Here is a 22,203-nt window from a genome sequence, read left to right on the forward strand (position 1 = left end):
CCTTTGATGATGACAAGCCCTAAACGAATGTATAAGCAATGTAAACACCTTAATTCAAGATTCAAAATTTTAAACAAGCAAGATCAAATGAGAGAAGGGACAATATTACCTTACCTAAGGCAAGAGCTAGAATCAAACTACCATGACAAATTTACATTGCCCCAAAACAAGATTCAAAACTAAGAAGGTTAGGCCTAGACATTTGTTAATCAAAATGCAATGAGATTAAGAGCATGAGTTTACCTTTTCCCCCTCTTGACATCATCAAAAAGGATAGGGATGTCAAAGGCATTAGAGTGCAGATAATCACAAGAAAACGCAAAAAGGCACATGTAAGCGTGACAAGGTAACAAAGTCAACATAAACATACGGTTAAACATAGGTTCACCATAGTTCACCACGGCTAAATAGAGTTTAAACTACACCACCAAGCATTAAAATAACAAGTAAAGAAAATAATGTCTTAGAAGGGCACAAACAAGGTGGGACAAAATGAAAAAGGGCACGGGTAAAGTCAAGGGGGCCAAGAAGGAAGGGATAGGCTAAGGAGAGGAAGCTTGTTCACCATCCGAGCCACTACCCAAAGGATCATCATCCACATGAGCATCATCACCAATTTCCTTTGTTGACACGAGGGTGGAAATGATATCCACCTCACCACGGATGAGGTCCACTGTGGAAGCAAGGGCCGAGATAGCTAAATCTTTTTGATGGGCATCTTGTTTAATCCAAGCACTTAACTCAGCCACGGCTTGAAGAACTTCCCGCATATTACCCGAATTCACTTGACTAGATGACCCAACCTCCGGGTCCTTCTTAATTTTCACCGAGATTAATTCATCATTTCAACTTTGATAAGCATTTTCCCCATTTGACCATCACTCATAATGTCACACATATCCAATGAACCCAAGCTAGTACTCACTAAAACCCCTTGTGCCTTGAGCACAACCGACAACCACATTCCATAGGGCAAGTGAATCATGCTAGAAGAGGGTCTACGAAGTTTGGTCGAAATAAGATGAAAACGCTTAAACATTAACCCAACTAAGTTCACCTTTTTGTGAGTTGCAATATGATAGATTAAATATTGTTGGGCTATGGTGAGTTTTCCCCGATCACCCGAGGGATAAATTGATCGACACAACATGTTAAAAATGATTCGAAGAGGAGGGGGTATTTGGGTATTACTCACTGGACCACAAGTGACAGCTTTGGGACACACAACTTGAGCAACATTAAGGGGTGAGGCATAAGGTAAAGCAACCCATGTTTCGGAGGGGAGTTTGTCATAACCTCCGGCTGGAATATCAAGGGCGGTAGCAAAATCAGATTGAGAAAGTTTCAGAGGCTTACCGTTCACCTTAGCCGTAAGAAATTCACCCGATTTATCAACTCGGACGGTTGCAAAGAACTGAATCACCTCACTCACAAAGACCAGTTCACGCATTTCCAGCAATTTTTCCCAACCTTGAGCCAATATCATGTCACGGACAGTATGAAAAGCAGGAGGCTCGAACCAAGTTTGGTTGTAAACCCGAGGAGAATGGATAGCTTTGGGATTCATCAACCTCTCACAATTTTTGTAGATGGAGGTAGGGAGATCTATGCTTTCAAGGTGATCCCAAACAATAGCCAAGTCCCATTTAGAGGTTAGGGAAACCGAATCTGAGGGAGAGAGGTACACCAATTTTTTCTTTGATTGTTTTGATTTTTTCGAGAGGTGGTTCACCGGGTGTGGGTGTTTCATCGGGGGATTAACAGGGAGGGTTTTCGATGTTACTTTGTTCGACATTTTTAAATGGGGGTAATTGGGATGGAGAGGCTTTTTCTTTCCTTTTGTTGTTTTTCTTCACGGAATCGGGTCGACTCGGCGGACTTGGTTGGATTTTCATTCAAATCGAACTCAGTTTCTTCAATATCCTCGACATTCACGTGAACCTAGGTTCGGAGGAAGAGCTTGGGACAAAGCAGTGCTCTTCTTTCGACCTCCTCGAGTGCGACGTCCTACCATGGTGGAGATGGGGATGTCGTCTGGTGATGATGGAACAGTGGAGATCGGTGATGGTTGTGGGTTTGGAGGATCTGGATTAGGTGAAGGAATCGTGTTTGAGGTTTGTGGAGGAAAGGTGTGGGAGATTTTAGGTGAAGGCATGTTTGGAGTTGTTGTTGTCGGTGGGTTTGATGTGACAGGTGGTGAGGTCATCTTTGTGGGTTTCATGGGTATAGGTGTATTGAATGAAGTCTTTACCATGGTGGGTTAAGGGTAGGTAAATGGGTAGGATTTGGGGAGATGAAGAGATGGATGATTTGTGGGTTAGTAAGTTTGGACGGATAGGAATAGATGATGGGTTGAGGTAGTAAATGGCCCAATAAATGAGGGAGGTGAGGTAGTTGGCCCAACTTAAACACATTTAATTACTCGAAATAAAAACGCGAGATAGCATACAATAAACGTAAATTTAGATATGAGGTTGAGTGATTACCGACTCACGAATACGGTGTCAATTTTTGGTCTAAACATGATGTCAATGCACTTAGAATACTTAATGACATATATCCAATTTTAATTAAATCAATTAAGAAAATTTGTAAAACTCACACTAAAAATCACAAGCAATTAATTAACCAAATTTCTAGTCTAAATTTCTCAAAATGTTCTCTTGCAAGTGGCTTAGTGAAAATATCGGCAATTTGATTTTCGGTCTTGCAAAAGATAAGTTTAACATGTCCTTTTTCCACATGATCACGAATAAAATGGTGACGAATATCAATATGTTTGGTTTTAGAGTGTTGAATAGGATTTTTGGAAATATTTATTGCACTCGTATTATCACACATTATGGGAACAAAGTCAAAAATAATACCAAAATCCAAGAGTTGTTGTCTTACCCAAAGTAATTGAGAACAACAATGCGCGGCACTAACGTACTCACTTTCGGCCGTTGAAAGAGCTACCGTGTTTTGTTTCTTTGAGCCCCAAGAAATCAAACAAGGACCCAAGAATGTTGCAATTCCGGAGGTGCTCTTTCTATCAACCGTACATCCCGCATAGTCCGCATCCGAAAAGCCTATGAGATCAAGAGGACAATGTAAGGGATACCACAAGTAATGATTTTGTGTTCCAATCAAATACCGAAAAATTCGTTTAACGGCTTTGAAATGTGATTCTTTCGGATTTGCTTGGAACCTAGCACATAAACAAACACTAAAGAGAATGTCGGGACGACTTGCGGTCAAGTAGAGAAGCGAGCCTATCATACCTCTATACACCTTATCACTAACATTCTTACCGAGTTCATCTTTGTCCAATTTGGACCCGGCTACCATAGGTGTATCATGAGACTTACCATTAGTCATCCCAAATTTCTTAAGCATTTCTTTAATATACTTTTGTTGATGGATCATGATTCCATCCTTTGATTGCTTAATTTGGAGCCCAAGAAAAAATCTTAGCTCACCCATCATGCTCATTTCAAACTCCGATTTCATTAGTTCCGAAAAATATAAGTAAAGGAGTTCATTTGTTGCACCAAATATAATGTCATCAACATATACTTGTACAACTAGGGATGGCAATGGATTGGATCTGGACCGGATTCTACAGGATCCAGATCCAAATCCATTTCGCTGATGGTGTACCCAGATCCTATCCAGATCCTAAGGATCTAAAATTTCAAGATCCATATCCAGATCCTATGGATCCGGGTAGGATCTGGGTCCAAAACGGATCTCAACAAGTTTCTGAAATACAGTAGCCCAATACCTTAGTAATATCCAAGTTTAATGTTACAATAGCTAATTAGTGAATTAATTAGTAAGCCAATTTGATTGTACAAACAAAGTTGATAGGAAACGAACCTGATTGTACAACTGAGAAAACCAAGATCGAAGAGATGAGAGTGTCGCAATAGAAGATCGAAGAGAGTCGTTGACTCGACGGTCAGATTGTCAGACGGAGGAACACAGCCGTCGTCGCATCTTTGAGGGAGATGAGTTTGATATGGTAATTTGGAAAAATTAGGGTTTCAAAGCTCTGAGGAAAAACGGAGAGTCGGATCGAGGGTTTCAAATTAGACTTAAAAAAAAGGAAATGGGCTTAAGCTTATTAATTAGATGGGCTTGAGCTTGGGTGAGAAACTTAGACTTAGGAAAATATATGGATCCGAGTATCGGATCCAGGATCTCGAGGAAGGATCCGGATCCAGGATCCTTAAAATCATATATGGATCTGGATCCGATCCGGATCCTACGGATCTAAAATAATGGAATCCAAATCCGGTCCAATGGTATTGGATCTGGCGGATCCGGGGCGGATACCCGATCCATTGCCATCCCTATGTACAACCAACAGTTCACTGGACTGTTGCTTCAAAAACAATGTTTTGTCAACGGAGCCTCTTTTAAAACCATTTTCAATAAGAAATTTAGACAATTTATCATACCAACACCCTGGTGCTTGTTTTAAACCATAAAGAGCTTTGTCTAATTTGAAAACATGGTTAGGCAAATCATTGTTCTCAAAACCCGGTGGTTGTTCTACAAAGACATCTTCTTCCAAATATCTATTTAAGAAAGCGGTTTTGACATCCATTTGGAAGAGTTTAATGCCTTTGTGAGCCGCAAAAGCTATAAGTAATCGTATGGCCTCAAGTCTAGCTACCGGTGCATAGGTTTCATCGTAGTCAATACCCTCTTGTTGGTTATAACCTTGCACCACTAGTCTAGCCTTGTTCCTTACAATTTCTCCCGAGTCATCAAGCTTTTTGCGAAAGACCCACCTAGTACCAATGACGGTACGATTAGGCGGTCTAGGGACTAAGTGCCATACCTCATTTCTTTTGAATTGATTGAGTTCTTCTTGCATAGCAAGCAACTGATCTGCATCGATCGGGCATGATTACATTTGAAGGTTCAATTTGAGAAAGGAAGGCATTATGGGCACAATACTCATTGAGATGAGCGAGATTGTTGAGGGATGATCTTGTTCGAATTCCCGAGTTGAGATCACTTGTGAGATTAGTGAGTGGATGAGAGCTTTGATGTTTCCACTTCTTTGGAACAATGGTTTCTTGTTCCCCCTCAACAGCATCAGTCACAGTGACTGTTTCTTTTGGCCTTGAAGGATCTTCATCCTCACTGTTTTGGGTTACTTCAGTTATGGAGGTGGAGGCAACATCGTTGGTCTGTTGCTTCCAGAGAAGAAACGAAGAGAGAGGTGCTACGTGTTCCCCCGAGTTCGATCTCCTTTGATGGTGACAGTCTACGTATGCATTGCAATTCGGTCTTTGGGAGCTTCTTCATCCTCGAACACAAAGTCCTTTCGAACAAGGCCAATCTCAAACTCATCGTCATCACTATCATTATCATCATTCACGTTTTGTACCTGTCCAAGCACACTCGACTCATCAAAAATGACATGAATGCTTTCTTCAATTAACAAGGTTCGTATATTGTAGACTTTATAGGCCTTGCTATGATCGGAGTACCCAACAAATACTCCTTCATCACTACGTGGATCGAACTTACCCAAGTTGTTTTTACCATTGTTATGAACAAAACATTTGCTTCCAAAACATCTAAAATATGAAATGTTGGGTTTTCTTCCACGTAACGATTCATAGGGAGTTTTATTCAATATACTTCTTATCATGACACGATTATGAATGTAGCAAGCGGTATTTACCGCTTCGGCCCAAAAGTTCTTAGGCAACTTACTAGATAATAACATTGTTCTAGCCATTCCTTCAAGGGTTTTATTCATCCTTTCAACCACACCATTTTGTTGTGGTGTTCTAGGAGCCGAGAAGTTATGGTCTACACCATTGTCATCACAATAAGCACCAAATGATGAGTTTTCGAATTCAGTTCCGTGATCGGTTCTCATTGAAGCAAGTTTTAAACCAAGTTTATTTTGAATCTTTCTTAACCAAATTAGAAACTCATCAAATGTCTCATCCTTAGAGCTTAGGAAGAGTGCCCAAACAAACCTAGATTAATCATCAACAATGACACACACATAACGACTACCACCTCTACTTCTAGTTCTCATTGGTCCACACAAGTCGATATGTAAAAGTTGCAAAGGTTGAGATGTACTCATAATTCTTTTGGATTTAAAGGAACTTCTAACATGTTTGCCTCTAGCACATTCGTCACATACTTTATCAAAATCAAACTTTATGTTGGGAATTCCTTCAACTAAGTCAAGTCTTTTAAGGGTATTAAGAGTTTTTGTACTAACATGACCAATCCTTTTATGCCATAACCAAGGATCATTGTTCATTACACTCATGCAAGACATGGTGTGACCGGATAGAGTGTTCAAATTAGTTAAGTATACGTCTTTGACACGTCTTCCTTCGAGTATTAGTTCATTAGTAGTGACATCAAATATTCGACACAAATTAGCACTAAATTCTACGAAATTACCCTTATCACAAAGTTGAGAGATACTAAGGAGATTATACTTCAAACCTTTGACAAGCCGCACATTGTCGACACAAAGTAATGATGACTTACCAACCTTTCCAATGCCAATTACTTCACCTTTCTTGTTGTCACCAAACCTTACCGTGCCACCATCATATGCTTTAAGTGAGAGGAATTGGCTTCTATCACCCGTCATGTGACGAGAGCATCCACTATCCAAGTACCAATTGCGACCGCCTCTCACCAAGCCCTACACAAAATTAGTTTTTGAGTTTAGGAACACAAATGAATTTGGGTCCCTTTTTGTGATCAACATGTCTTGTGGTGTCTTCCTTAATGCACATTTGCTTTATTGTTTTGGTATTCTTGTTAATGTCATCAAATCGTTTTGTACATCCATTAAAAACATGACCATTGTCACCACAATAATTGCAAATGATGTATTCGGGAAGACCCACGTATTTCCTTCCTCTAAAATCAGTTTTAGGCTTCTGGATGCAACAGTCAGTCTGACTGTTCCATTTGAAGCCCAAACCAGCAACTTTATCACATTTCTCGGTTTGATTCGTGAGGAAGTTTAACACGGTTTGACTTCCTTCCCATTTTTCAGTGACATTTTTAGCATTGACAAGTTCATTGGTCAAGTCTTTAACCCTAGAGAGGAGATGCAAATTCTTTTCTTTTTCCCTCTTGAGTTCATCATTGTTGACACTTTCCATGGACAATCTTTTCTCAACAATGAAGTCATGGGTGTGGTTGTTGAGTTTAGACACGAGATACATGATTCTTTCTTTGGACTCTTCATATTTAGATGTCATCTCGTCAAGTCTTTTGTTTAGATCAACGATTTCATCGGATCTATGATGAGGAGAAGACCTAGAAGTGCTACATTCGGGCATACCTTCTTGAAAGAAAGTAAGCCTATCATGGAGGACTTCTATTTCATTCTTGAGACAAACAATCTCACCTTTTAGACACTTGTTTTCATTTTCCAAACATTTAATCTTTTCTTTTGACTCGTCTAAATCATTGTCGAAAGCAACGGTCTTAGACCTTTGTTTCTCTTAGGTCTACAACTTCAACTACAAGATCGTAGATCTCATTCTCAAGAGCATCTTTGTCCTTCAAAAGATCATCACGTTCCTTGGTTAGTGAGGAAACTTGCATCACCAAGGTAGTGTTGACATTTTCAAGGTCAGAGACGTCCGTGGGGGTCAACCTAAGACGTTCTAGTTCCTTAGTCAAATGTTTGTTTAACTTGTTGACTCTTTTAACCTCATCATAAGCCTCGGATGTGACAGTTGACGTGATCTGTTGCTTCTAGTTCATTTTTCAGATTAAAGTTCTCTTGAGCAATTTCCTCAATCTCATTTTGCATTACCTCAAGCTTATCATTTTGAAACCGACACTTATCAAAGAGTTGGTCAAGAAGCTTACATACTTTCTCTTTGGAGTAAGTTCTAGCCTTGGCCTTTAGATGATTTACCTCGTTGTCGGAATCGGAGTCGGAATCGTCGGGATTAGCCATGAGGCATCTTAAGTGTTCAAGTTTCGAGGTTTTTGAGACTTTTTCTTTACCATGATTTGCAAGACACATTTTAGCCTCAAGTTCCTCCTCGATGAGTTCCTCATCTTCCTCGGAGTCGGACATTCCCCAAATAGCACTCATGACTCTATGTTTATAGTCTTTTTTAACCTTTTCTCTTCTTTTCTTTGATTTGATTTCTTCCCACTTGGGACATTCTTTAATTTGGTGAGTTTTATCACCACATTTAAAGCATCCCACGGTGGAGTTAGGTCGTTTCTTAGGAAAGCGTTTTTTCGAGTAATTATTAGTGAACCTTTTTGTTTCCTTGACCATTGACCAACCCGGCTAGATTCCTTGTGAACATAGCAAACTCGTCTTCCTCCTCATCTTCTCCATCACTTGGAGAGGATGTGAGGGCGAGACTCTTTCCCTTTGATGACTCACTAGAATGCTTATCGAGGTTAAACTCGTGAGCCATTAGTGATCCCATTAGTTCATGAAGAGATAAGGTTGACAAATCTTTAGCTTCCTCTATGGCGGTGACTTTAGGTTGCCATTTAGGGGTTAGACTACGAAGGATTTTTCGAATGATGTCCTCGGACTCGAAATTCCTTCCTAGACTTTTAAGTTCATTAATAATACAAGAAAAACGTGAAGAGAAACTATTTAAAGACTCGCCTTTGACATTCTAAACATCTCATATTGTTGCATGAGAAGGTCAATACGGTGTTTTCTTACTTGGGACGTCCCTTCATAGGCAAGTACAAGGGAATCCCAAATAGATTTTGCCGTAGGACACCCGGAAATTCGACTAACTTCCCCCTCACCAACACAACGTTGAAGAATCGACATTGCTTTGGAATTTTTTTCGGCAAGCTTGAAGTCATTTTCATTGTAATTTCTTTCCTCTTTTGTCTTGGTGAAACCGTTTAGAATATCGGTTTCCTCAATGACGAGAGGTCCATTTTGGATGATGTTTCAACATTGATAATCAATACTTTTGATGTAATGTTCCATTTTGAGTTTCCACCATCCAAAATTCGAACCGGTAAAGACCGGGATCTTGGAGTGTTTCTCGGAATCCATTACCCACGAATCAAACTCTAAGGCGATTAGCCTCGATCAAGAACACGAGGCTCTGATACCAATTGTTGAGTTTATGGATTCAAGTACCTAAGAGGGGGAGGGGGTGAAGTAGGTACTATTTAAAAAATTTATAACTTCAACTTTATTGAATTAAAGTGAGTTACGAGGACAAAAGAGATGAGGAGATACTTTGAATAATATTGAAAGACTAAACAAGTATCACGATGAATGTTTGCTGAAGTATGAAAGTAACAATCGTTCTGACTGTAGCTATTTGTCTCAGTTTGTGGAATACGACTGCAAACCAAATGTGACAGTATGATGAACTGTTACTTCGAAGGTTTAGCAAAGCAAAACAAACAAACAAAATAAATTGCAGCGGAAATAAAGTAAGACAATGAAACACGAGATTTTTGAATTGGTTCGGCAAGAAACTCAAGTGCCTACGTCCAATCTACCTTTTTATTGCTTTCTTTTAGTGATCTACTCCGACAACTAAAAGACCCTTACAATAAAAGACACCAACCTACTCCGGTTGTAAAGTTAGTACAAGAATTACTCCGTTCTTATGACAAGCTAACTCGCAACCTACTCCGGTTGCCAAGAGTTAAGACTACTCCGTCCTAAACTCTACTAACACACTTAGAATGTTAAAGGATCAAGTTTCCACTAACACATTCTTAACAAAGAATAGAGATGGACAACTTTTACAAGATCAACAATTCATAAGCAAGAGAGTTTAGTATTATAAAGTAATGATAGAGCTACGATCGTAACAACTTGAAGACTTTTAAAGGTTTTGCAAATAAACACGATTTTTAAGCTTTAAAAAAACAATTTGCAAAGTTGGAAAATTATTTCAGAAAAGTCTTGAGATTTTATGAAGGAGATGCACGGTTTATATAGAGAAGGTGAGTGAAGGGGTTGCTAGGGTTTTGAAGGGTCAAAGACCACACATGTGAAGGGCATTTGCAACCACCCAAAACTTGCACCAAAGAGGGCTCTTTTGCAAAGGCAAGAATAGAGAAAGAGTGTTTGAAAGATATCCTTAAAAGCTCATGCAATTTCAGAAAACAAAGGATGTGAGACAAGTCACGTGATAACAAGTTAACACAAATATGGCAAAAAGCATTTCTTGTTTTCTAAAAGACCAAAGGGTTGAATTTGCATAAAGAGAAAACATTTTAAATTTAATAAATATTCAAACCACTCTTTGTTGAAGACCAACTCCTAATAAAATCTGAAATTTTATCTTTGAAAAATAAGAGTCACGTGAAGATTTTGAAAGATAAAAAGGGCTTCAAGTTTTACGAATTATGGCAACAATCCAACCAAATTTGTTTTTACTAATGAAAGCAAAATGATCGGATCTGTTTCTATTACTCTAAGATACTCTACTTTCTCGCTTGTACATTAGATGACACTAAGACTCAATACAATGAGATGATTAACAACTTCAACACTTCTTAATCCATGCTTGATTTAATCATTAATCCTGAAAAGGTAAACTAAGATAGCACAAATCAAATGGGCATGTCATCATCAACATAAGGAACCCAACTAATCTCTTCACAATTAGTTTAGCTACATTCACTTTAGTTTACTTTCATTCACTTAAGTACAACTAATCTCTTCACAATTTAAACTAATTCAGTTAAGTTCAACTCTTTTAGCCCCCCCCCCAACCCAAAAAAAAAAAAAAAAAAAAAAAAAAAAAAAAAAACAGGGCCTTATTTCAGTTCAACACTTGCTTACTTTAGTTCACTTCATCAGCTCCATTCAGTTCAATTATTTTCAGCCGAAAAAACATGGACTTACTTTAGTTTAGTTCTGTTCAGTTTAGCTTCATTCAGTTCAGCATAGTTTGACACTTTGGCTCCATTAAATTCAGTTTAGTTCAACTTTTTTGAGTCTAAATGAAGGTTTAATTATTTTAGATTAAATCTTGATTTAAAAAAATTGCCACACTCATTTTCTTTCATGATAGTATCTATTGTCGGACATAAGGAAAATGAAACGAAACGATATTATTTCTAGGCCCGTGCATCGCACGGGCTTTAAATCTAGTTTAAATTAAATCAGTGTATTAACATCATATCCCAATTTAAGAATTATTAATAAACTCTATTTGAGAGTTTTAAGGCAAACTACTTAAATTATTATTAAGTTGATTTGAGTAGCTCACAACCATAATTTTACGAGACTAATAATCCCTATATCATTCCATATTTAGATATATTATCATAAGTGAAAACTACTTGATAATAAAGTCTTACAAAACTCCTATCAATTTCATAAGTGAAAATCTTCGTGTCATTACTATTGAACTAGTAGATGAAGACTTGAGGTAGTTTAATAATAGTCTCATCACAAAATCGATAGACGTACGGACCAAAAAAAACAAAATCGATGTGTTAAAATGCACTTTTTAATCTATTATATACATAACTACTTATAGTCAGGAAAAAATCGATAGACTTGAGGTAATTTCAAGCTACCCCTGTGTCATTTACTGTTTTTAAAAAAAGCATCCCATAAAAAAAAGGATTAATTAATGGGAATAATCCATACTATGGGTGTCCTTCCTATAACACTCCAATCAACGCTTTAACTCCCTATAATCCTAACTATCCCACTTCCTTCCCATATTACACCCAAATGACCTGCTACCTAAATAACCGGTAACCTTTGTTAAATGATCACATGTCTATTTATTTTCCTATTCCTTTACCTGCTGAACATAAACACATCTTTTACTCTTTGTTATCAATATTTTTCATAACTCTTCCCCTTTTCAACGCCTAATCCATCGCCATTATCGTCATTCATCATCATCAATTGTGCAGAACAACTTCATTTATCAAATTGTAGAAAGTAATTCCATTTCTTAAATTGAAGGTTTTTCTCTGTCAATGAAAGTCTAGAAACAAAGCATCTAAAATTGTTGACTATTTTCCCACATCTAACTTCCTCAACAATGGCCTCCTTGAGAGAACAGAGATAATCAAATCCTCCCGCATTAATATGCCTGTAGAATATAGGCTTGCGCCATCATATCGATGCACACCACAACGAACCCATCATCACCACCACACTCCCAACTACGAGAAATATTCTAAGTCACGCCTAGCACCACGGTCCACCAGCTTCAGCGCCTTTCTCAACCACACGCCGAACAACAATTCATAACTCTCAAAAATTCTGGCCAGTTTGAGCCTCCAACTGATGTGGTTTGTTTAGTATAGGTTTGGAGCTCCGGCTTACTATATTTAGAGACGATATATGGGCGGTTTTATAAGTTTTATTGATTATTCCGCCATTCTTGTCAATTGTTTGTAATACGGATTACTTTGGTGATATTGTGAACTTTACTTTTGGAATGATATGGTGAGAAAAGAGATATGATTGATTAGATCCGGCTTTTGAAGCAAGTGGTTGAAGATGGAGTCAAATATGAAAATTTGCTTGCATAAAACACCATTAATCACTTTTAAATCACTTGAACTTGCATATGAGGAGTTCTTTTTCATTGTTTAAAAGAAAATAAATAAGAAGGAATGAGAAATAAAGAACAGGTACAATTAAGAAGAAGAAGAAGAAGAAGAAGAAGAAGAAGAAGAGAGAGAGAGAGAGAGAGAGAGAGAGAGAGAGAGAGAGAGAGAGAGAGAGAGAGAGAAAGAGAGAGAGAGCGAGAGAGCGAGAGAGAGAAAAATGGTTCCAGAAGAGAGAAATAAAGAATAGCAAAGAAGATGACCGGTTTCATCAGGTAATAAGGATGACCAAGTTCAATCAGGGAAGGAGGTGGGATACTTAGGATTATTGTGAGTTAAAACATAGTTAGGAGTACTATAGGAAGGGCACTCAAAGTATGGATTATTCTCATTAATTAATCCTAAAAAAAAGTACACCCTCCATCCCGGTCATTTGTTGTCCTTTTCCATTTTTGGGTGTCTCAGTCATTTGTTGTCCTTTTTATTTTAAGATTGAATTTGATGAGTAATTTAATCATTCACACTCAATTTATTCCACTTGTCATTTAGTCATTGGCTCCCTCCCCTTTCCTTGGTCTTTGTGCCAAAACTAAAGGACAACAAATGACCGGGACGGAGGAAGTACTATTTTGGCTGCAACAAACAATACTTCAAAAATTGTTAGTTGTTGGTAAATATTGGTATACCTAGCAAAACCAACCCAACCCAACCCGCACCTGGCCCAATGAGGTTGACTCGAGATCCGAAACACAAATCTTAAGGATCCACCCTTAAAGATCCATTTCAAAAACATTAGTCTGTTATGAGTCCCAAGAGTTCCACGTTTCATTTTTTGAAGCTTTGATATACTCGGAACCATATGTTTCACCAAAATGGAAACCTGACCCTTGTTATTATCGTAGATATTACCAGCGATAGTTTGAAAGCACAAGTATCCATCACCCATGATGTCTTTTTTGTATATGACATCACCTCTATGCTATCCTTTTGATGTCACTTAATTAATTTTATATCTTACTTGTCAAAAAGAAAAAGAAAATATTGGAGGATACATTAGGACCGTGATTGTGTCAAGTAATCTCTGATCCCAAATTCCTAATATACAAATCCAAATTTTCTTTCTATAATAGGTTTGACAGTATGGTAGTAGGTCTTTTGCCATAGAGTCAACCAACTACATCTACACGTCATGAGCACTTGTTGCCTCTTATTTTGTGATACTAGAGAACTTGAAACTCAGATACCCTTGACAGCACACATTCTTTAATACTTAATTACAAGGCACCCTCCTTTAAGAGAGGATTCCTCTGTGAAGTTTGACAGTGAATCTTGTTATATATTTGGGTACTCGAAGTTTTTGGAAACTCATACACTCTGCTTGTATGCTTTTCTTCTTTTCCCCTACTAATAAATTTTATTCTGGACTGACCCAAGAAAAAAATGTGTAAATAGAAGCACTTTAATGTGCCCATTAGTGTGTGTCAATATGAGGAGAACATAGAACGACAGTAAAGAAATATTCACCTCCTCTTTTTCAGGGTGACTGGTATTAGTAAGTTAAAGAAGCTGACAACTTTCCAAGTCCTTGTGCAATTGGCTCCAGCATTCTTGAATTCTGCCACCCATAATTCGCAGAAGTACTATCTGGCACCGAAAAATTTCTCCAATACTCCGGCTCATAATAATCCAGTTTCACATTTTCATTCTGCATTCAGATGCACTAGCATAATTCATATGTATCACATAATAATCCGAGATAGAAAGGGAAGGTTACTAGTTTAAGGCATGGGACTGGATAGTCAGAATCAATCTCTCTGACTACTAAATATTGGGCAACGCAAGTGCTCACAAATGAAGAATAAGGTACATATATAAGAATAAAATAAAAGGTGAAAATATTTTCGTATACGTGTTCACATGAACTAATAAAAGGAATGAGAAAACAAATATCATGAAAATAATAAACCACCAATAGATGGGAGAGTTATCTTAAAATATACAAGCACGTCCTGTAAGAAAAAACAGAATGCAGAATTTCGGCTTGATCTAATAATATTCACATGTTTAATTGTTAGATAAATTTAAGAAAATATATTAGTAACCAAAGACGAAAGAGAACACGAAAAGTACAAGTACCGGTGTAGTATGAATCACTCGAGCCGTAGGCCCTCGGGAAAACACCTTCACTTCAACAAGATAATATCTGCCAATAACAACGAACCAACGGCCATTTGACACTACGGGTTCTGCCCCCTCCAAAGGACCGCCATTTATAGATATAGGTGACAAGAATAAATAAATATGATCTGGCACGACTACATTCAGAGATGATATCTGGACATGTCCAACAACCCTGATATCTTCAACTACAATACTTGTTTCACCAAGGTTCATTGCATGGACTATGCCCATCGAATAATCCGCTTGAGCGATAGATGAATTTGTTGAAGACCAACGGTGAAATGGAGAAGGTAAAGGCACCACTGAAGGACAAAAAACCTCACTGTCATGAAACAATTTATCAAAGGAATCAAAAGATAACCTCCTTGCAGAAACTATGCATACATGCTTACATATTTTACAATGGACCAATAAAGGCCAAAGAACAGGCTACAAGGATCATATGTGAAAGCATTTAGATTCGGAGGCACATCTTGCAAAAGTGGAGGTAGACTCTTAAAGCGTGTTTGTTCCATAGTGTGATTGAAACAAAGAAAATGAAGAACGAAGAGCAGAAGGGAAGGGAAAAGAATAAAAGGTAATCCCTCCAATCCATAATATTCCCTCCCAACATTCCTTTTTGGGACATTTTTTTTCATTTCTGTCCTCTTTGGGTAGGCTTTTTCGTAAAATGACCACCAAATTATCCTTATTAAGCCTAACACTTATAATTAAATAACCCAAACCCAATTAAAACCCTCCCCAACCTCCTCCCACCATTAGTCATCCCCCTCCTTTCCCCTCCCTAACAACCACCTCTCCTTCCCACACCTGTCGCACCTCCCCAACCACTTAATTATCACAGTCAACCACCATGAGACCACCGAATCTCTTCTCCTTCGTGCGGGTATTGTTCCTCTTCATCATCTGCAACCTTGTTTCCCTCCTTATAGCCGACAATCTTATTGTCATCTCTCGTTGCCGACAACCTTCCGATCCTTCCCCTCATCACCCACACATAAGCAACCCATGATGAGCAATTCAGGATGCTCCTCCCTCACCTCTCTTCAGCAACATCCATCGTTATCTCTCCTCCCCTAGCCAGAAACATCATTCCCTTGCCAGCCACTTGCCAACGCCCATGCTACTTCTTCTCCATCACCAACCATAGAGCCTCCTTCCAAACCACTCAACCAAAAGCCAAACAAAATAAAAGCTCGTTGAAATCTACAACCTAACAAATGATTTTTGCACTACTCAGTAGTGTTTCCGCTGGTGGCAGCCAATGGTTGGATCAGTGGTGGCTTCCCTCTCTAATGAAGGTCAAACATCAGTCACTGTATTGCCAACACTCACTCCTAGCTTAAGACAATGATCCCAATACCTACTAAAAGACACAATTCCAAGGTAACAAGGCCAAGTCAGGCTGGCTATAATTTTAAAAACATATCGCGGCTGTATAGGTGATATTTTGAACTATTGGTTGTCGCTATCGAAATATCAATATGTAACATGCCGGCCACATTTCCATGCTTTGCAATAATCTAGGGGATCTCCACATCATAATCACAGTAAGTCGGTAACAAACATAAAATACCACACAAATCAATATGTAAGAAGGTCGTGGCATACAATAGATGAAATCATGAAAGGCCGAGTGTGAATAGTTATGTGACCGGAAAGAACTGCCATATTCCTTCTTGTCTCGGCCATCAGATGAGCCATGAAACAACATGGTCAAGTTAGATAAGAAAAAGAACCTTGAGGAATGTTGCCACGAATGACTTTAAGGCTATAAGGCAGTGCAGTACCAACAAGAACAAGGACCGGAGACGGAGGTTCCAGTGACATAGCTTCAGCTACCGTCAAATGAATCTTATCTGTCATGCTATCATACTCTCTTTCAAACAAGCGAACCGAGACAACTTCCTGGCCTATTTTAGTTCCCTACTTCCCTTGACTACCAAGAGGTCTGAATGCACCCCCTGCACAGAAGTTTTATATTAGATTAAAAATTCACAGAAAACAACTAGACCTCTACTGAACATGGAAGATTGGTAGACATACACTATCTTCAAACTTTGTCTGAATTTCTAGGTCGCCACAATACCCACTGCAGTCGCTTAAGGGAGAATCGCTCAGAGGGACGTGAACAAGGTGATGAGGTGACCCATCACTTTCAGGCATCAGCTGCCACACGAACCCAACCCCACCAATGAGGAGAATACATTTTCTACAGAGCAAATCTTAGGTGAATACCATATGTCCAGATAGTATCAATGCAAATTTACAGGCGATCAACTAAACATAAGACTATAACTTCAAAAAACTAAACATAAGACTATCAAATAATTCATCTGTTTAACAACCTTCTTCCCATTTTAAGGTGAAATAGTGACACTTCGATTGTGAAAATGCTTAAAAAAAAAAAGTATTATATGATACAAAGATATTTACATTAGTTACCAGAAAACAAATCCCCAAAAATATATTAACAAAAAAAGTTAATACATTAATGTGAGATAATATGGTCAAATTACTGTGTTCGAGACCGTATAAAGTCAGATGGTAATAACATTGCGAAAGAGGAGGTACTAAGATAACAGAAAACGAAAGTATTATTACAGTTTTTAAAGAAACATGAGATAAAAAAAAACTTCCAATTCGAGGAGACTACAATGTATGTAAATAGTTCATATATAAGTAGCATCCACTTGTGATTCTAAGTTTTAAAACAGTTACACGCATGAAACAAGTATGCAAAGTAGTAATTTTATCAAGTAGTCGGCAACTTATCACATAAAAGCTGCAAAGACCTAAGAGCGACCATGTGCAGTGACTGCATTAGGAAACCACTGCATCATCAGCATTTGAAAGTTACCTTGACTGTCAAAAGCACGCACACGCAAAGTCGCAAGACCATCTAAATCAAGTTTAACCGAGCTGTGAAAAATCTGGATCCTGGTAAACATATCAATGTACACTTTACAGCGAACAACCATTCCTGTGAGAACATCAGCAGCATAGATTGCTGTCTCCTTTCGTCCAGCGTAAGGAGCAATTGATTGTAGCCGAGCACTAGTTGAACAATGATTGCTTTCACTATACTCAGGCACAACAGATAAGATGTCGTGATGATCCCATGACCTATTAAAAATCAAAATAAAAAAGATAATTAAAAACTTCAAATCTCTCTCCTCCTCAAAAGTCTATTAGCTTCAATATATATATATTTACACAGGGACATGCTGATGGCGAAAGAAGGAGAGACGGAAAAAAAACAGGCGCGCAATCTAAACAGCAAAAATACTCAAAAACCCAAATATAGCAAACCTGCTTGCTTGGTTTACTTTTTCAGGCACTAGAAATGTGCCTCACTAAACCAGTCTACGGTTCACGACTTCACGTACTATGACGTAGCAGAGTGTCGTTCGACGTTCCATATTACAATGCAGTTTTCACTTTTCATCATGGTTATCCTAAACAGCCTCTTTGTGGTTTTGTCAGAGGGTTAAGGTTGCATAAATCCCCCCCCCCTTCCCCGCCCAAATCTGAGCCATTGTTATAACGGTGTTGCTGCCACTAAAAATGACAATAAATGCCATTAATCACAAACCCTAAATGTAGAAATGTCGATAAAACACTCAACACTAGAATTAAGTGAATAAGAAACCCAATCATAGGCTTATAGCAGGCCATTATTGTAGAGCAACAACGAGTACCACTCCAGCTAATGCACAACAAAATAGCTCACCCACAAGCACCAACCTAGCTAATTATTAACAGAAGCTAATAAAATGGCCTGAAAACCGACACTTAACATCAACATTATTCGACAATCGTAGCTTAACATCAACAATATTACCCTGATACTATAAACCCAGCTCCCCAATAACCCCGCTAAAGCGCTAAGTGGTGTCAAATGTACGCAGTCTTACAACTACCAATCGACATCAACCGAAACACAGTAAACTCCAATCGAATTAGAGCAGATAAATTAAACACTCCCCTAACAGTTCAAAAACAAACACTTAATTAAAACAATAATTAAACATTAACTACCTAATTAAACCAATTAACAAAAACGAAACGAACCATTTAAAGCAACCATCACTAGCAAGAAGACGATATTCAACAGGGTGCGTCATTTTAGGGGGTAAAAGGATGTTGACGTCAGCAATGTGAGGTCCAGACAGAGACTGGACGCCATTGTTGAGTGTACTGAGCACGAATATAAAGACGAGAAGTAGTGAAGTATGGAGTAACATTGTGAATTAACTGAATTGAAACCCAGAAATTCCAGAAATGAAGAACCCTAACTAACTGATTAAGGCATTTTCAATTGAGTTTAATTGGGGAAAGTGAGTTGAGGGTTTTGGGAGGGGTTTGATTTTTTAATCGAGGACTAGTTATTTGCAAGAGTTGTTATTGTTAAAAATTGTTTCAATATGGTTTCTTTGCTTATATGCGTCTGATATAAAACCCGTATCAAATGTACAAAAACTCGTATAGTTAAATTGGAAACCATTACATCTATTAATAAGAGAATCACAAATCACAAATAGGATTATACATACCAAAATTGGTTGGTGTGAGTGGAAAGGGCTCTCGTCTCTTAAACAAGTGGTCAGGGGTTCGATTCCTGACTCTTGCGAAGGAAAAAGCCAAACTTGGGAGGGGTCAACCCATTAAATTGCCTTCAGTACCTCGAAGGAGATTGCCCTATGAACTCAATACTTTCAAGTAAAGTTCATATTTCTTTAACATAAAGGCTCCCTATTGTGTATTATTTACTAGTATAGCAACCCGTGCTACAGCACGGTAATTTTATAAAGGTTAATTCTAGAGATTTAGTGTTAATATTATTTTAATAAATTGAATATGAATTTAATTTAATGTAAATGTACTTTTATATATAAAACATAACCATCAAAAATATTCCATATATGGGGCATAGTGATTGACGGCAATATTATTATTAATTAATTGTGTAGAATATTGTAGTAGAAATATTTCATATATGAGTTGACTAAAATATTTTGACTACAATATATTAGAAAGGAATATTCTAGAAGAAAATATTTTCTATGGGGGAAAGATGAGCGGGAATAGTATAGATGTGTTATTCTTTGGGTTGTACTTTTTCACATACGCATTTTACTCTTTCACATACGCATTTTACCAATTTGCCCTTCTCATTTTTTTTTGCCTCCCTCACACAACAATGATTTTCTCCCATCTTCCCTTTACCTTCATCCGGTAATCACTTCGTCTGACCAGTTTAACTTTGACCGGTCCAGTCGATCTCGACTTCCCCTTTCTCCAACTACCCTTATCCCGCATTGCTCCCCTTGTCCGACTACCCCACTATTCTTGTCCGACCACCCTGCATTTCGAGAGGATAGAGTGATTGGATTGCTTTGATATTTTTTGTATATAGCATTACGAATTGACTAACGAAGCTTAGTAGCTTACGGTACAAGATTGTTAGATGCTTGCGAAGGTTTGCACTCTTCCACTTCCATGTCCTTATTTTTAGATTGTAATCATTAATGAAGTAGATTGCAATCATTAATGTAAGGGAATGTAATTATATCTGTTGAAATGCTGAATGGCATAATCTTCTTAAACGCAATATCAGGCGTCCAATTTAGTAGACATACATGCCCACCAACGGCACCGTACAACAGTCACCACTGGCATTCGCACCAACATCCCTACCAAGTACCATCGACACACCACCTTCACCACTGCCAATTCACAACAAAACTTCAACCAACGCACCACCGTAACCACGACGCCTTCCTCTAATGCACCACCAACAATCATAAACCTTAATTGATAATATATACAAGTAATAGATAAACAAGTAACCATATTAATTTCATTAATGAATCCTAATAATTTCTACAAAATAAATTAATAATTGTTCAACTAATTACTTCACTAATTGAAGAATTACGATTCATTAATTAACTTTTTAGAGCAATTAGATTCATTTTAGGGGAGAAAGATACTAATTGTTTAGGTTTAGGAAAAAGGGTATCATATGTATATTTAATGAAAAAATGTATGTGAAAGAGTAAGGTTCGTATGTGAAAAAGTAACACCGTATTCTTTTAGTCTAAAGGGGATGAGCTTGTGAAAATATACGTTTTGGGTTATAAATACAAGAAAATCCGAACATGAGTTGATATACATTATCATTTACACAAATTCTCATTTGTGACGACCGATATCCGTCACAAGCTTGCGACGGGTCAAATAAAACTCACATGGGAGGATAAAGACAAATCTATTTTGTGACTCTCTATGCACTCTACTTTATGTCTTATCTACCAATGTAGGTGATACTTGATATGTCACAAACTTGTGACGGATATATCCGTTACAAGTGAGACCTATTGTATCATTTATCACCCAATAATAAATATTCGCAATTTATTTTCGCAGTACATATTTTACTCATTATAGTACTTTTTACACCACACTTTCCATTTGTTTGCCCTTCACAAAAAAAAATACAGTAAACCTAATTCTCTCTTCTTCTCTCTGGTATTGAAACTTTAACCATCTTCAACAACATTAAAACTCTTCAATCATGAAAACATCCAATTAAACTTTGTGTCAGATTGAATACATGTTTGTGTCACATGTAATGGGTCATAGATTATTTAAGCCAAACTCAACTCAATTAAATCTCATGTAATTTTAAGTTTGTCGTGTGAAAATGAGTCACAGACCCATTAGCCCAAACTCAACCCAATTTAATGGTACAATAGGTGTCAAAACCCCCGCTTCAGCCCGAAAAGGCCAGGATTGTGGTGGTTAAATAGGCCGGCAACCTATCTGCTCCAACCGGCCTATATATTTGGCTATGTGCCTATGTCTCCAAAGTTGGCCTAATTCAAACCAGACTCGGCTCATGATCACCTCAAGTACGATCTAAAGTCCATACATGTCATTCGTTAAATCCTTTCGATCTGTTTATTAACGAGGGTCACCCCGCTCAGCAACAAGCCAACCAGACCACCACCATAAGAACCTTGTAAACAAACTTACAAACGTGATGACATTTTATTACTCCCTCCCAGTCGTTATAATGTTCCCTCTTTCCTGAAACGGATTCTTCAGGTAATGTTCCCCTTTCCTTTTTTAGTAACTTTTTCATCTATACAATTACCATTCTATCCTTACTTCTTTCTTATTTTTACAATTTATACCCACACTTTATTTCCTAACCCAAACACTAACCCACCTTATTAACCCAACCAATTAACACTAATACTAACCTGCCTGCTAAAAGTCGTCGACAATTTACTAATTATCGTCGACTATTTTAATGAACTTCCAAAACTACCCCTCCCTCACACTCCCCCTTATATTTTTTCCGTCTTGTTTTGTTTTCGTAAAAAAATAATTAATAATTACTAATAAACCCCGTTCGGGGATAGTTCGTTTTATTTTAATTTTTTAATTTATTAAAACTTATTTTAATTATCGATC

At 37.8% G+C, this 22,203-nt stretch overlaps 1 protein-coding gene across 10 annotated transcripts in view; it reads right to left on the minus strand.

The window, feature by feature from the left end:
• The window catches only part of LOC141599222 (nuclear pore complex protein GP210-like), a 35,671-nt gene extending 16,538 nt beyond the window's left edge, over positions 1–19,133 (minus strand). Inside the window, exons 1-7 of one of the 10 annotated variants that reach the window (XM_074419172.1) lie at positions 18,793–19,132; positions 17,579–17,844; positions 16,765–16,930; positions 16,458–16,682; positions 14,674–15,020; positions 14,062–14,242; positions 2,893–3,071 (exon numbers count right to left, since the gene is read on the minus strand). In XM_074419172.1, the coding sequence (XP_074275273.1) occupies positions 14,087–14,242; positions 14,674–15,020; positions 16,458–16,584 (630 nt within the window). In that variant the 5' untranslated portion in view covers positions 16,585–16,682; positions 16,765–16,930; positions 17,579–17,844; positions 18,793–19,132 and the 3' untranslated portion in view covers positions 2,893–3,071; positions 14,062–14,086. The other 9 variants (XM_074419170.1, XM_074419171.1, XM_074419173.1 and 6 more) reach the window with 9 other exon arrangements.
• Positions 19,134–22,203: the final 3,070 nt, after the last annotated feature.

This window comes from Silene latifolia, chromosome 9 (assembly GCF_048544455.1).
Source record: "Silene latifolia isolate original U9 population chromosome 9, ASM4854445v1, whole genome shotgun sequence".
NCBI classification, from domain to species: Eukaryota; Viridiplantae; Streptophyta; class Magnoliopsida; order Caryophyllales; family Caryophyllaceae; genus Silene; species Silene latifolia.